Raw genomic sequence first — 15719 nt, 5'->3', positions numbered from 1 at the left:
ACTATCATGAACACAATTAAGTCTATTAAATGTTGACATAGAATCAAACTGTTCATAGCGAGATACTCTTTAAAGTACTAGGACATGTAAGAACTATATTTCTAGGCAGAGGTGGGTGGGGGTAAGGGGGAGAGATCAATCAGAGGACTTGTATGCATGCATATAAGCCTAACCAATGGACACAGACAACAGGGGGGTGAGGGTATAAGTGGGGGGTTTGGGGGGACCATGGGGCGATAAGGACACATATGTAATACCTTAATCAATAAAGAAAAAAAAAGAACTAGATTTCTAAAAAAAGTGAACAAGGAGAAAAATAGTCATACATTGTTTAGGTCTATATAGTCTCTTTTATAGTACTGCTAGGTACTGTACACTTGATGTGTCTTCTGATAATATGTGTGGTACCAAAATTAATAAGTAGATGAATTCTAAGAGGCAAATGCCCACCTATAGTTAATGCAATTAGCAGTTTTCCCCATTCATTTAACTAACATTTATCAGTGTAAACTGTGTGTCAAACTCAATGCGTCAAAAGGGGAAGGCAAACATGTATGTGGAACAATAATGGAACTCAATTTTGATTCGTGTAAATCAGTGGTTAAGCGCTCAAAAAAGAAGTGTGACCTTGGTCAAGTGACTTAATCTTTCTGAGCCTCAGTTTCCTCCACTATGAGCTAAGAATGAAAATAATAATGGCATCTTATGAGGCTATTTGAATACTTAATGAGATGACCGTGTTTATGGACTGCCTGGCTTAGTTAGCATCTGGTCCGTGTGAGTCCTTAACAAGTTTCAGCAATTCTTCTGTCCCACGTTCATAGAAGTCTAAGAGGTTCAGAGCTCAGGCTACTGCATACCCAGAAGATAAATTCAAAACAAAGCAGCCAAGTGGTACAAAGTACATGAGTCTTACTTGAGACCATAGAGCAGAAGGACTGGTCCTGCCTGTGGAGTGTAGGGGGAAAATCTGGAAGAAATAGTTAAACTAACTATACAAATGCTTTTCTAAACGCTGTCCATAAATATTTACCTGGAGACTTGAAGCAAAGCTTTCACTCCTCTACCTGCTGACATTCCCATATATGCTGTGGATCCTCAGTCTGGTCTCTTCTTCAAAGAGCATCTTAGCTTCTATTTTAAGGCCTGGCTAACCTTTAATGAGGAGGATTACCACAGGTGTCTTAGTACTGGCTTTTATTATTTAGAGCTGACAGGTAAGAAGGGAGGGAGGAGTTTGCTGCCTTGAGACATTCTTCTAGAATGCTCCTAGGACTGCCACAGCATTTCTTCTTCCAAAGGAAAATAGATCTCCTCCAGCAGAACCGAGAACAAGGGCCTCTCTGGAATTTGAATGCCATGATGATTTTATTCATTCATTATTTACTCATTTCCATGATGTGTATCTTGTGTTTATTACATAACACAACCCATGAACTGGAAGCAGCTTTTCATTGAAAAAGAATTCTCAAAGTAAAACCCTGAGAAATCATGAGACAGAAGAGAGCTAATCTCTCTTTCTGCCTTTCCTTGTATACGGTGTAACTCTATTTTACAAAGTAATGCTGACCACATTAGTTTTGGAAAAATTATCTCAGTATAATTTTATTCTGATCTGAATTTGACCTCCATTTCCGTGTTTTCTCTTTCCTTAAACAGAATGCTACAACACTCCATGTAACTGTTCAAGATGATAATAGCATCATTGTCTCTTTAGAAGCCTCAGATGTCACGAATCCATCATCTGTGTATGTTGTGAAGATAACTGGTGAATCAAAAAATTACTTCTTCGAATTTGAGCAATTCAACAGCACTTTGCCTCCTCCTGTTATCTTTAAGGCCAATTATCATGGCCTTTATTATATAATCACTCTGGTAGTGGTAAATGGACATGCGGTTACCAAGCCATCCAGATCAATCACTGTGTTAACAAGTAAGCATCATGTGTAATATTGTCCTTTGAGTTTCTTCTTTGTCTGTATTCTCACAGGGTTCTAATTAAAAGAGAAATCAGCGCAGAATGGCAAGCTCAAGGGAAGGCAAGTCACAAAAATTCAAAGTTCTGCTTTATATTAAGAATACAGTTTCTTGCTGAAGCTTGATAAAGTTACACTATTATATTTTGATTAAAAAATGTTTAAAACTAAAAGAAAGTAAGCCTTAATGAGGTATTTTAAGACTGAATGACAATTTTAGATTCATAATTGGACCATGTAATTTTCTACTATGTAACTTAAAAGAGTATGATCATAATTAAGCTATTTGTCTTCCGTAACATTTATTCTCATATTAAGCAATTTGGTTTTTGAGACATTAATTTATACTCATAGTTAGCCTGCTCAAATTCTATTTTACATTTCTAGCTGAGAGAGAGAAAAAGATATTATTTATCAGTCACTATTCCCCACCTCATCTTCATAATAGCCTTGGCATCCAGTGCCCAAGAAAAATGCCAGGGGGAAAAATCATTAGCATTTTAACCCTCAGTGGGCCTTCCCTTAAAAAATTAGTGCTGATATTAGGAAATTTTTAGGATTGGTTTTAACTATATGTGATGTTCACTTTACTCTGACTTTAATACCTAATCTCAAATTGAGATGCAATTCTACTGTATATGTCGAGGTGTGGAAAAAAGCTGTTATATATCATATGGTACAATTTATCAATAGAGTAATTTAATGGCTCAACAAAATTCTTTTTGCTCATTGTTCTTCACCACAAATATTTTGGTGGCTGCAATTTTTAAAGTACCAAATACATGTGATAATTCTGTCAATAGTTAAGGAAAAAGACATAGTGATATTTTCGTTTGGGATAAAGTAGAGAAACACCAAGAAGCAAGAACTCAGAATCAAGCTAGAGGACATATTTTTTAACATGTCTATAAAAAACTTTTTTAAAGTTTTACTTGGCAGAGTCCCAAGATCCATATTGAGTCCTAAAAATTAGGAATGGCACAGACCCAAGACCTTCAAGGTTTACAGATATAATGAACTAATCTAGGATCTAGTTGAATCAAAGGTAGCATTTGCCTGGTAAAATGCTATCTTAAACAAGTTCCAGAAAAGGTGAATTGGTAGTTAATAGGTCCAGGCATCAGATCTAGATATATAATACCTATAATACAACACCTTGAAATCAGCAGCTTTGTCTTACTCATGTTCATCCTATATAATAAAAGGCTAATATGCAAATTGTTTCCTTGGGAGTTCGACCGACCAGGAGTTCGACCGCCCGCTATGACATGTGCTGACCACCAGGGGGAGGTGCGGAACAAAGGAAGGCCCAAGCCGGTGGCTGGCAGCCAGGGAAAGAAAGGCCCTGATCGACCTTGATCCCTGGCCAGGCCTAGGAACCCTACCTGTGCACAAATTTCATGCACCAGGCCTCTAGTAATTTCATAAGCATCTAGCATGAACCTTATGCTTAATAGGTGATCAGTAAATACTAAATCCAATTTAGTTAAGCAAACAGCAGGAGGAAGAACCAGGAAAAAAAAAGATTAAAACACAAAGCAAAATAAAACGATAGGGACTTGCTGACTCAACATTCATTAGCATGCCCTTGGCCACTTCTGATTAGACAAAGCTGGAGGAGTCACCCTTCAGCTAATGGCTCATAAAGAAACTTGTTAAGTAAGTATTTGATTAGAATATTTCTAGAATATCTCATTGAAATTTTAGCACCTGTAGTGAGCTCTGTTTAAAATATTTTCTATTTTCCTTTGTGATTTCATCTTTGGCATGTGGGCTTAGAAGTGTGCTGTTGAATGACCAAAAATTTAGCAATTTTGCAGAGATCTTTTTAGTGATTCTTAAGTAAATGCTGTGTGATCAATTACTTGTGTGATTTCAATTACTTGACGTTTATTGAGATTTGTTTTATGGTCCCAAATATGGTCGATATTGATGTATATGCTGTGAGCACTTCGGTCAATTTAACTATTCAAATCTTCTATATCCTTCTTGATTTTCTGACTACTTGGACTAACAATGCTTGATAGAGGAGTGGGAAAGTCTCCACCTACCTCTTTGGGTTTGTCTATTTCTCCTCCCACTTCTCTTAGTTTATGCGTTACATAGTTTGATGCTCTGTTGTTATGTTGTAGGTGCAAACACTTTTAGGATTACTATGTCTCCTTGTTGAGCTGAGCATTTCATGGTTTGCAATGTCCCTCTTTATCCCAAGTAATGTGCTTTGTGTTGAAGTTTATTTTGTCTGATACTAATATAGTCTTTTCAGTTTTCTTTTACTAAGTATTGTCATGGTATACCTGTTTCATTTTTACTGTCAATCTACTTATGTCTTTATATGTTAGCAGGTTTCCTGTGGACTGCATAGAGTTGGATCTTGCTTTATTCCAATCTGGAAAGTCTCTGCCTTTTAATTAAAGTGGTTAGACCAGCACTGTCCAATAAAAATAGGATGTTAATCACACAGCCATAAATTTTCAGGTAGAAAAATGTAAACACTTTTTGAAAAGGTAAACTTAATTTTAATAACATAATATAATCCATTGTGTTAATAATATTATTTTAACATAATCAACATAAAAACAAAATAACACTTTTTCCATTTTAAACAAAAATTAATTAAAATGAAATAAAATTTAAAATGTGCTTTCTGAGGCTGAAATGGCCCCGGTGAGGCTGAGATGACCCCGGTGAGGCTGAGACGATGAGTGAGGGGCTGAGGGCTGTTTTCAGGCTGGCCGGGGGAATGTCAAGGGGGGGAAAAAGGAGACATGTGTAATACTCTTTGTAATACTTTAAGAAATAAAACAAAATTAAATTTTAAAAAATGTGCTTTCTCAGTTACACTAGCTTCATTTTGAGTGCTCAATAGCCTTATGTAGGTAACAGCTACCAATTTTGATAATACAAGTTTAGAGCATTTATGCTTAATGTAATTATTTACAATGTTAAGTTTAACCCTACTGAAAAGCCAAGCTGTTAGTGTGGGGGTGAGTCAATTCAGTTGAACTGGGTTTAAGGCATTAATCACTGCTAGTTCATGGATTTCAAAGTCCTCCAGAGGGAGTGCCAGTATTGGTCCTGGGGATTTCTCAGTCTCCAGTTATAGACTTGGATTTCAGCGAGCTCCACCCACCTGCACCACAGAAGGGCTCCATGATTTTGCCCCTCCCCTAACAATGAGTTGCTGTGGTTTCTCACTAGTGCTAAGATTTTGGTGGGAGCAGGGGAGGATTTGGTTCTCTTGGTCCAGCCTCAGCCTTAAGCAGACCCTGTGACCCTAAGTAAGGCATTCTTACTTACTAAATTACTAAGCATCCCTAACCCTTGCCTCCAAAGTCTACCTTAAAGCTGGGGAAGGTCTTGAGTTAGAGACCTTGGTCCAGCCTCAGCCTTAAGCAGACCCTGTGACCCTACAGTAAGGCATTCTTAGCCTCCCTACCCCTTGCCTCCAAAGTCTACCTTAAAGCTAGGGAAGGTCTTGAGTTAGAGATGGTCCTTCCTCTCCCTGGTAGCAGAACTCTACTCTGTATCAGTGCATGAACAGTGAGTCCAAGAGAGTTTCTGCCCCGCTCCTGGGAAATGATATCTTTTAAATTGGGGTATCTTTGCCTGAAAACTGGGAGGGAAAGATCTTTCTGCCCCTCCCTAATGCCTTAAGGCTTCTGTTTTGTATTCAAGATAGGTCCTGGGAATTAAGAAAGGGTTTCTCCCAGATCTTTAAGTAGCCCAATCATCATCTACATGCCTGTGCCCCAGAGGGTGGCTCTCTTTCCCTCAGTATTTCTCATGAGCACCTGATAAAGGCCCATGAGAAGAGCTTGAGAGAGACCATGGACTCAACTTGTGTCTGGGACTCCCAGTCATTCTAAACCAGTGCTGTCCTAGAACTTTGGGGAGATGGGAATGTTTTATATCTGCATTATCCAGTACAGTAGCCACTAATTTTTAATTTTATTTCATTTTGAATGATTCTTTCATAAGAAATTTAAATAGCCATAAGTGGTTAGTAACTAACTTCCTGGACAGAGCAGTTCTAAACTGTCATTGAGAACATATGCATCCTTATTAATTCATTGAAATCTTAGTTGCTTTCTTCTTTTCTGCTTGAACTCTTCCTGCCATGCTCCACTAGGTAAAACCTTGTGTCCTTTCTGTCCTCAGAGGGCTTGTCACTCTGCATTTTACTTGGTTTGGTTGCCTTGCAATCTCACCTCTCTGAGAGATGCCAGGAAAGTTATGATCTCACGAATTATTTTGCTTTATCTTCTTGTTGTTGGGTGTCAGGAAATGAGATTGACTTGCAGCTTTCTACATCATAAAGCGGAAAAGGAAACTGGCATTGATTTCTAAAAAGTGAAACTAAATATGGTTTCAGTCTCTCCTCTTCTGTCCCATTTTTAAAGGCTCAATTACATGATCTCGGATTTCGAAAGGGATCATAGGTTGGGAATATAAAAACTGTGTATTGATGCACAAATATTTCTATGACATTAGGCATGAGGTAACATTTGGGGTTCAGCTTTCTCTTCAAAAAAAAAGGAGGGAATTCAAATACATGTTGACTAAGATTACTTTTGAACTCTAAAATGATCATTATTTGTTAGTTGGTGGTGTAATTTTGCCATCTTTATCTTTTCTAATGAGAAGCTTTCCTTAAAAGTTGAGGAAACATTTGTAGTATCTACTCACAGAATTGACACATTGCTCTTGAGAATAAAACGAGACCTTTGTTGCAGTCATTTCCTGTCTTGACGAAATAAGCAATGACAAAGCATTGGCCCTTGGGCAGTCCTTTGATATTTCTCTGTAGTTGTTCTAAGTCTGAGCGCTCTCTGAGAAAGCTGAGAAACATGGCAAAGAATAAATTTAGCACAAACACATTGTTAGGCCAGTTCAAAAGAGTTTCACAACCCTTAGGCTCTGACATCTGATTAATATTTAACTGATTGAGAACTTTCAGTATGTTGTGCCCACTTTAGAGAGAAGAATTCGTTTCTCAATAGATCAAGTGGTACATAAGAACAATTGTTCAGAGATTGGGGAAATATCTCCTCAGCTAGTAGTCCTGAAGATAGTGGCTGCAAATACTGCAGAACACACACACAAACACTCTACAAATAGGAAATTCTACACCAATCTAACTACTATAAATAAAAATAATTCATGTTTTTACCTTATTTACTGCTTACATTCTCAATGCCATGTCCTAGGTGCCAGGGAAATAAAAATCAATAAAAATACCCACACTCAAAGGTGGTATACTAAAGTGGAAAACAAGCCATTACAAGATATGATAAATGCTATCCATGAATGATGTAAGAGAGAGTGCCTAGCCTTCTTAAAGAACATTGGAGAGATATCACAGAAACATACAATCATTGAAAAATTAATGAAAATTTGTCAAATGAATAGAGAATGTAAAGTGTTACAGAGGGAAAGGGAATTATGTGCAGAGTGGAAGCATGCATAGCATGGCACACCTGTGAACTGCAAGGAGTTAAGATCACAAGCTGAGTAACAGGAAGGGTGGCTAGGAAAATTGGAAACAACCTAGAACACTTTGCCGAAGAGGTTAGACCTCAATCTATGAACAAATAAATGTTAAAAATAATTTACATTGACTAACAACTCCATTTCTCTGTCCAGTCCAGCCTGGATTCTAAGACAAGAAATGAGAGTGTGTCTACAGAGAAAGGAGTAAAGAATTAAATCAAGATTTAACCTTGTCATCACTAAAAAACACACAGTAATAGCAGCTCTGGTTTATGGCTCTTTATAATAATAATAACCGTTACTTTATAATAATAATAATAAGATAGTAAAATATTTTTAAAGAATGCATCTGAGTTCCATTGAAAGCAATAATTCTTGGATTGAATATGGGTCAGTAATGCCTGGGCTTGGACTTCAGAATAGACAACTGACCTGAGTCACTTGTGCTGAAGCTGAGAGAAATATAAGAAGCAAACATGTATGTGGGCATTTACAAAATTCTCTTAGTTTAAGATTCAAGTGGCTTGCAGCCCAACAAATCACAAAATAAAACATCTGTGCTCTAATCCTCATGTGCACCTTGAATTTCAAAGTTTGCATGTACTTTGATGTGCAGACTTCATATCTCAGGTCAGGAAAGACTGCTTGGACCCCATCTCTCTGCTCAGTGGACAGAACCCCGGTGAGGATGTGAAACGGGACTGCAGCGATGGAAGAGTTACTGCTCTGTGGCGGCTTTCTGCTGAGAGCTTTCATTTTGTTTCTCTCAGATCCAGAGCCAATAGCTGGGCTTGGTAGATTACCCGGGTTAGTAATTAGACTGGGTTGAAAGAAACACCTTCAGATGGCTCCAGACTTCTTTGGGATTAATCAACGGGAAACAGTCTTCAGGAGGGAGGGTGTTTTTGTTTGTTTACATGACACAGAAGTGAGTTCATTCTGTAACTGCTACCGTTAGTGGGGAGACCAGGGTTGGGGGCAAAGATAAAATAGAAACATTTTAACAGAGAATATAGCTCATAGTCTACATTGAAATGAGCACAATACATGCTGCAATCTAAAGGCCTCTTCACGTGTTTATAGATGTTGGCTTGTTTTTTTTAAGAAAATTCCAGGGAAAATCATAGCTTTAACATGTGATTTCAGTCCTTCCTGGGTCTCTTCAATCAAAAACAAAGCAAAAGCAGGTTAAGATCCCGAGGAACAAAAGGGAAGTTATTTAGCTACATACTGAGACAAAGTAGGAACTCCATAAATTACTTGTCAAATGAACTAAGTCTTCTTTGGTTTCCTATGTTAATTAAGCTGAAATTTTTAAAAATTTAAAATTTAAATTAAGGATATTGCTTTCCTTTAGTTTGTAGGTTATGTCTAAAATGCCTCTCTATTTTTAAACTTTGAACCAAAGTGTGTGTGTTTTCTCTATAATGCAATAATTGACTACAAACCAAGTTATTTTTAAATTTTTCTTGAATAAATTTTATTCAAGTAGAAATTACCCAATAGTTCCTTTACTGCATGAGGGAACTCTCATTTTACAAGGCTTTTGCTGAAGGGTGGGATGCAGCGGAAATACAGACATACACCAACCACAGTGTTTTTTTAAATAAGTATTTAAAAAGTTTTGTGATGAATTAACAACTTGAACAAAATAGTAATAAACATACTTAAAACTTCCATAGAAAGAGTAGTTTGATAAACACCATAAACTCTAATTATCACAACATAGGATGGTTTGCAATCTTATACTCCACATAGAAAGATAAGTGCTAAGTTTACACAAGAAATAAATGCTCATGTAAGCATTTACCCTTGGTCAGAGTCAAATGTATTTTCTGTTACTGCTCTGTTATTAATATCAAATTTTATTGGCTTGGGGGTAAAGAAAAATGAACTAGGAATCCGGAGATATAGATTCTGCCACACACTTGTTAAATTTTCTTTGACGAGTAAATTGAAGGTTCTGAGTTATTATTTTTATGTTTTGTTTGTTCTTCTTAGATTGAGGTAAATGGAAAAAATAAATATCAAAGTTATTTGAAAGGCAGGAAACACTATAAAATGTACTTTATTAATTACTGCTAAGGAGAACACTCAGCTCATGTGTACTGAGGAATTTCGTGCTCGCAGGTGATAAATCGGTGTGTAAAGTCTTGATAGGCACACTCCTTGGTACTCCCAAGTATGGATAATGCCTTTCTCCCTTTTGCCCCATTTCCCTTTCTTCATTTACTCTTTTTCTGCAGAACCTCTACCTGTAACTAGTGTTTCAATATATGACTATAAACCTTCACCTGAAACAGGAGTCCTCTTTGAAATTCATTATCCAGAAAAATATAATGTCTTCACAAGAGTAAACATAAGCTATTGGGAAGGTAAAGACTTCCGGACAATGTTATATAAAGGTAAGAGGCAAAAGAAAGAATGAATAAATGATAATTGATTATTACTTTTTACATGATTTTTGCCAAATGGTCTTCACCCTTGCTCTAAATAAATCTTATAGTTCACTATTTGACCATAAATAAATCATTAAAATGGTTATTTATTCATGACAATCTTGTGATGAGGAGTCTTAGAATATTTGGTTCATTAAAGTCATGTTTCATGCATAAGCATAATAAATACTCAAATTATTGTCACTTACATGTTATTCTTGCTAAAGGTAACATGTTGTTCTTGCCAAAGGTAACATGAATTTATTTCCTGTGGGGAGAAGAGAGAAAGAAGAGAGCCAAGGGGAATTAATAATTTCAAAAGAACCAAGCCAAATTCTCAGTAGACTTTGGTGGGTTAGGAGGTGGGCTAGGATGGAGAAAGAGAGAGAGAGAGAGAGAGAAGAGAGGGAGTGAGAGAGAGAGAGAGAGAGAGAGAGAAGGAGAGAGGGCATTCAGCTTCACTGGAGGTGAATCAAAGTGGAGGAACTTAAATACTCAGGACATGCCCTAGCCGGTTTAGCTCAGTGAAAACTCAGCCTGCACACTAAACGATCCTGGGTTCGATTCCAATCAAGGGCATGTACCTTGGTTGCAGGCTCCTCCCTGGCCCAGACCCTGGTCTGGGCATGTGCAGGAGGCAACCCAGGACACATTTCCTGGGTTGCAGGCTCAAACCCTGGTGTGTGGTGTGGGAGGCAGCCGATCAATGTTTTTCACATCGATGTTTCTATATCTCTCTCCCTCTAAAAATCAATAATAATTTTTTTAAAAAAACTCAAAACAAAAAAGAATGAATATAAATTGCAATCTGCCATTCTTGTACCATGGAGCCTTTTTCTGATTTATTGAACTGTTATTCTGTTTTTCTTCCCCTTCCCTCCCCAAACTCTCCAACACCGGAGCTACCAAGTATTACAGAAAAGTCAGAAGACTTTATTTACCGGATTCCCAACAAATTTATACACTGGGAAAGCAATCACTGGGCTTGAAAATCTTTTATTCACCTCTAGTTGATGTTTCCACATTAACTTTCCAAAGAGCATTGTTGTTGTGAGGGTTTAGGACAGGGGTGGGCAAACTTTTTGACTCAAGGGCGACAATGGGTTCTTAAACTGGACCGGAGGGCCGGAACAAAAGCATGGATGGAGTGTTTGTGTGAACTAATATAAATTCAAAGTAAACATCATTACATAAAAGGGTACGGTCTTTTTTTTTTTAGTTTTATTCATTTCAAACGGGCCGGATCCGGCCCACGGGCCGTAGTTTGCCCACGGCTGCACTAGACTATAACAATTCTCTGCCAGGGCTTAAATGATGGTGTCAAAGTTGACTGGCTGTAACTGGAAACATGTATTGGTGAGGTGGGAATGCATATTGAAACACACAGGTCATGATGTCCATGGTGTCCAGAAAGATATCATTTTAACTTGCTGCTTTTACAAATTCCTTTCTTCCATAGACTTCTTTTTTAAATGAAGCACTGTTTAGAAAATACACAGTGCATTTTTTCAGTTTTTTAAAACTTTAAAATATTTAAATAAGCATAAACATAGATTCCGCAAGTTATTGCATTCTTTATTTTCAATGAAAACATTATCTGCAAATTAATAAGTGGGGCCTTATTTGTTTATTATTACAACGCAAGTACAAGATCATGAGTGGTTTAAAAGCAGTCACTGGAACTTTTGCGGAGTTAAAAGCCATGAGTTTTTAAATAAGTGAATATGGTCTCTTTTTTCAATTAACTTTAAAATTATTTTTGGCTTTTAATTTCATTAGTGGTATTTTTAATTTCCTTCTCTCATTTCTTTCTAACTTAGACTGGATTTCTAAATTTGTTATTTTCTTTAATGTTTTCTAAATTATATCCAAATTAATTCCAAATTCTTATTTTTTTTCCTTTTTGAGCAGGTTCTGTCTGCAACTGTCAGATAAAACCATTCTACTTTTAAAATACACTAGTTTATACAAGTGAGCCTAGAGAAAACATTTCTTGCAAAATTACTTTTTCTAAGTCATAAAGTGGCAAAATACCTTTAGTTTTCATCTTAAAGTAAATAGCTAATATAAACCTAATCTCCACAACTTCTGTACATGTTCTCTACTTAATACACCAAGTGTTCCTGGGATTAAAATTCAATTTCAGTTATATCCAATTTTTGCACAAAAATCTTTTCAGGACTGACTTTAAAAATTCAGATTTTCATCTCTAACCTTATGCCAAATTTTTATTACTTTCATGCTAGAAGTTGAAAGAAATACTATTTATTGATATTTAATCATTTTGATTAGAACTTCCTAAAAGTGTGTGTCATTTAGAAGCTCAATATTTTAATATAATTGATTTTTTTCTCTTCCCAGATTTTTTTAAGGGAAAAACAGTATTTAATCATTGGCTGCCAGGAATATGTTATAGTAATATTACCTTTCAGCTGGTATCTGAGGCAACATTTAATAAAAGTACTCTTGTGGAGTACAGTGGTGTCAGTCATGAACCCAAACAGCATAGAACTGGTAAGTTCTGAAAATTGATATTTACTGAAAAAAAAAGTAATAAATTATACATTGTATGTGTACTTTTTATCATTCTAAGAAAAATTCTATTCCAGAGCTAAGGAAGAAAATAAATATATATTTTTAATAATCTAAAACATCCCTCGCCAATTTGGCTCAGTGGATAGAGCATCAGCCTCCAGACAAAAGGGTCTCAGGTTCAATTCCGGTCAAGGGCACATACCAGGGTTGTGGCCTCGGTCCCCAGTAGGGGGTGTGCAGGAGGCAGCCAATCAATAATTCACTCTCATCATTAATGTTTCTATCTCTCTCCCTTCCTCTCTCTGAAATCAATAAAAATGTATTTTAAAAATAAATACTTTTTAAAAAGTATTTAAATAATCTAAAACAAATTTTCTATCAGTGTAAAAAGAAACTAGCTAAATATTCAATAAGGAAACTCTAAAATATGTCAGTGTAATCATAGTTGTATAATATTTAAATTAAAAAGTACACGATCCAACCAAAAGTTAGAATTAAATAACTTAACTGGATCAAATAGACATCACTTATTCTATAGGCCCATAAAGCAGAAAAACAGATGGAAGATGTTTGAGTACAGACATTTAGATTATTAAAGGAGAATATTGGGATTCAGATGTATCTAAAACTTGTAGTGTTTAATTTTAGTAATGTAACTAATATACAACACTATTATGGGATGGATGCATTGATGATGGATAGATGGGGGGATGGATGCTTTGATGATGGATAGATGGGTGGATGGATGAAGGAACGAATGGATGGGTGAAAGACTAGATGGTTAAAACAAACATATACCTACTAAATATCCATTACCAATACCAACATAAGTGTCTAATATAATTAGACAATGTAATTGTCTGTGCCTGACATGCGTAAGTACTCACTCAGTAGGAATGCTGGAGAGTCCATTCATATGAACATTGGGAATGGCTTATATGAGATCACCCCTGAGGCCCTTCCAATCTAAAATTTTAAGTTGTCATGATTCTCATTAATTAGGCCAAGACAAGGAAACTATGTAATTTAACTCATGTCAACATCTAAGATTCTATTTGTATTTTTAATTATTCAATTCAAGTTAAGAAACATTAATTGAGATCCTTTTACCTGGGAGTTGTTCTAAGTACTGAGAGGAAGACAGAGACTGGTGAGAAAGGTTCCCTGTCCTCAAAAATGGGTGACCCAGTGATCCCACTTCTAGGACTATATCCCAAGAAACCAGAAACACCAATCAGAAAGGACATATGCACCCCTATGTTCATAGCAGCACAATTCACCATAGCTAAGATTTGGAAACAGCCTAAGTGCCCATCAGCAGAGGAGTGGATTAAGAAACTTTGGCACATCTATGCCCTGGAATACTATGCCACAGTAAAAAGGAAGGAACTCCTACCATTTGCAACAGCATGGATGGAGCTAGAGAGCATTATGCTAAGTGAAATAAGCCAGTCAGAGAAAGATAAATATCACATGATCTCACTCATTGGACTATAATAATGAACAACATAAACCGATGAACAAAAACAGATTTTGAGACAGAGAAGCATCGATCAGATGCTCAAACCTCAGAAGGAAGGTAGGGGATGGTGGGGGTAAGGGAGAGAGATCAACCAAAGGACTTGTATGCATGCATATAAGCATAAGCAATGGACGCAGACAACAGGGGTTGAAGGTGAGGGCAAGACTGGGGGGATGAGGGGACAATGGAGGGATAAAGACACATTTGTAATACCTTAATCAATAAAATGTTTTAAAAAAATGGTAGATGTCCTGTAGATGTTCTATAAGGCAGCATGCAATGAATGTTATAAAAAGAGGTATAAAGTTATATAACAACCAAAAGGAGGGAGAGATTAACTTTCATTAGACATTCATGGAAGAGGTAATATTTCAGTTGCTATTTGAAGAATAGGTGGAAATTATTGCAGGTAAAGACCATGCAATGTGCCTTCATAATTTTCTACTTTTATAAAAGTATGCTTCCATAATTCATAAACACATTTTGTGCTCGTATTTTATATTGTAGAGAGGTGAGGAGTAAAGCCATAAATTACCACTTGGACAAGCATAGTATATCACAAGTTAAAGTAACTGGTGGTACACTAGTTTGTGACTAGTGGTATACAAATGTCAAACCATCACTCACAAAATCTTAGATGTATGTGTACTGGAAACCACAATTGTTCTTGATATAAATGAGAACATAGAAATATAGAAGTTAAACTAAACTCTATTTTGTAAATCTGCCTGCGTATCTGACTAGTGAATAGATTATGCATTCACTATAATAGAGTTTAAAAATTACTTGAAAATTTAAAGAAAATGTATCTTTCTCTTACAGCCCCTTATCCACCTCGAAACATCTCGGTCCATATTATAAACTTGAACAAAAACAATTGGGAAGAACAGAGTGGCAGTTTCCCAGAGGAATCCTTCATGAGGCCACACGATACCATGGGAAGAGACAAACTCTTCCATTTTACAGATGAAACTCCTAAAATTCCCTCTGGCAACATTTCTTCTGGTTGGCCTGATGTTAACAGCAGTGACTATGAAACTACACCCCAGCCATATTGGTGGGACAGTGCATCTGCAACTCCGGAAAGCGGAGATGGCTTTGCCAGGGTGCTTCCCCTGGGATATGAAAATAACGACACACTCAGCGAGACCGAGAAGCCAACGTCAGGCTCCCTCTCCTCTTTCCCTGTGCAAATGATACTCAGTTGGTTGCCACCAAAGCCACCCACTGCCTTTGATGGGTTCCATATCCACATAGAAAGAGAAGGTAAAGCACTAGGAAATCAGAGGGAGTAAGAAGTGATACAATCCAAGGGAAGGAAATGGAAACATTCTCAAATTTAAGTTTAGGAAGAAAGGCTGATGGGAGACAGTTAATAGCGAAAGAGAAAGAGAGGCAGGAATGTAATTAAGCATCCAGTGTGAACTGAGACTAGGAAACAAAACAAACACATCGGATGAGAATCCACAGGTTTGGTTAGTTCCTAAATTGCAAGAACTGGCCACTGTACACGTTTCACTGCCCACCATTTCCCAGGCCCAGGTTACTGAAGGAAACCTTATATCAGGAAGACTTTGAACTAAAGGTCTAACCATCATCACAAATGATAAAACTAGTCTGGAGACATTTTCTGTTTTCATTAGTTTTTGAAGCATGCAGCAAAAGAATCTTTCTGACAAAATGGCTACTTTCCCAAGAGTTTCAAGCCTATGTCGGCTCCTCTAGCTATTATTTCCCTTGCGTGTGCTGCCCTGG

At 36.8% G+C, this 15719-nt stretch overlaps 1 protein-coding gene across 1 annotated transcript in view; it reads left to right on the top strand.

The window, feature by feature from the left end:
- Positions 1–1659: 1659 nt before the first annotated feature.
- Positions 1660–15719, top strand: part of PTPRO (protein tyrosine phosphatase, receptor type, O) — a 97008-nt gene continuing 82948 nt past the window's right edge. Inside the window, exons 1-4 of the mRNA XM_014540176.1 lie at positions 1660–1933; positions 9716–9874; positions 12269–12421; positions 14787–15230. Coding sequence (XP_014395662.1) covers positions 9862–9874; positions 12269–12421; positions 14787–15230 — 610 coding nt within the window. The 5' untranslated portion in view covers positions 1660–1933; positions 9716–9861. The remainder of the gene's footprint in view (positions 1934–9715; positions 9875–12268; positions 12422–14786; positions 15231–15719) is intronic.

Source organism: Myotis brandtii, unplaced genomic scaffold (assembly GCF_000412655.1).
Source record: "Myotis brandtii unplaced genomic scaffold, ASM41265v1 scaffold237, whole genome shotgun sequence".
In the NCBI taxonomy this organism is placed as follows: domain Eukaryota; kingdom Metazoa; phylum Chordata; class Mammalia; order Chiroptera; family Vespertilionidae; genus Myotis; species Myotis brandtii.
The sequence above is the reverse complement of the archived record's forward strand: the minus strand, read 5'-3'. Positions and strand labels throughout refer to the sequence as shown.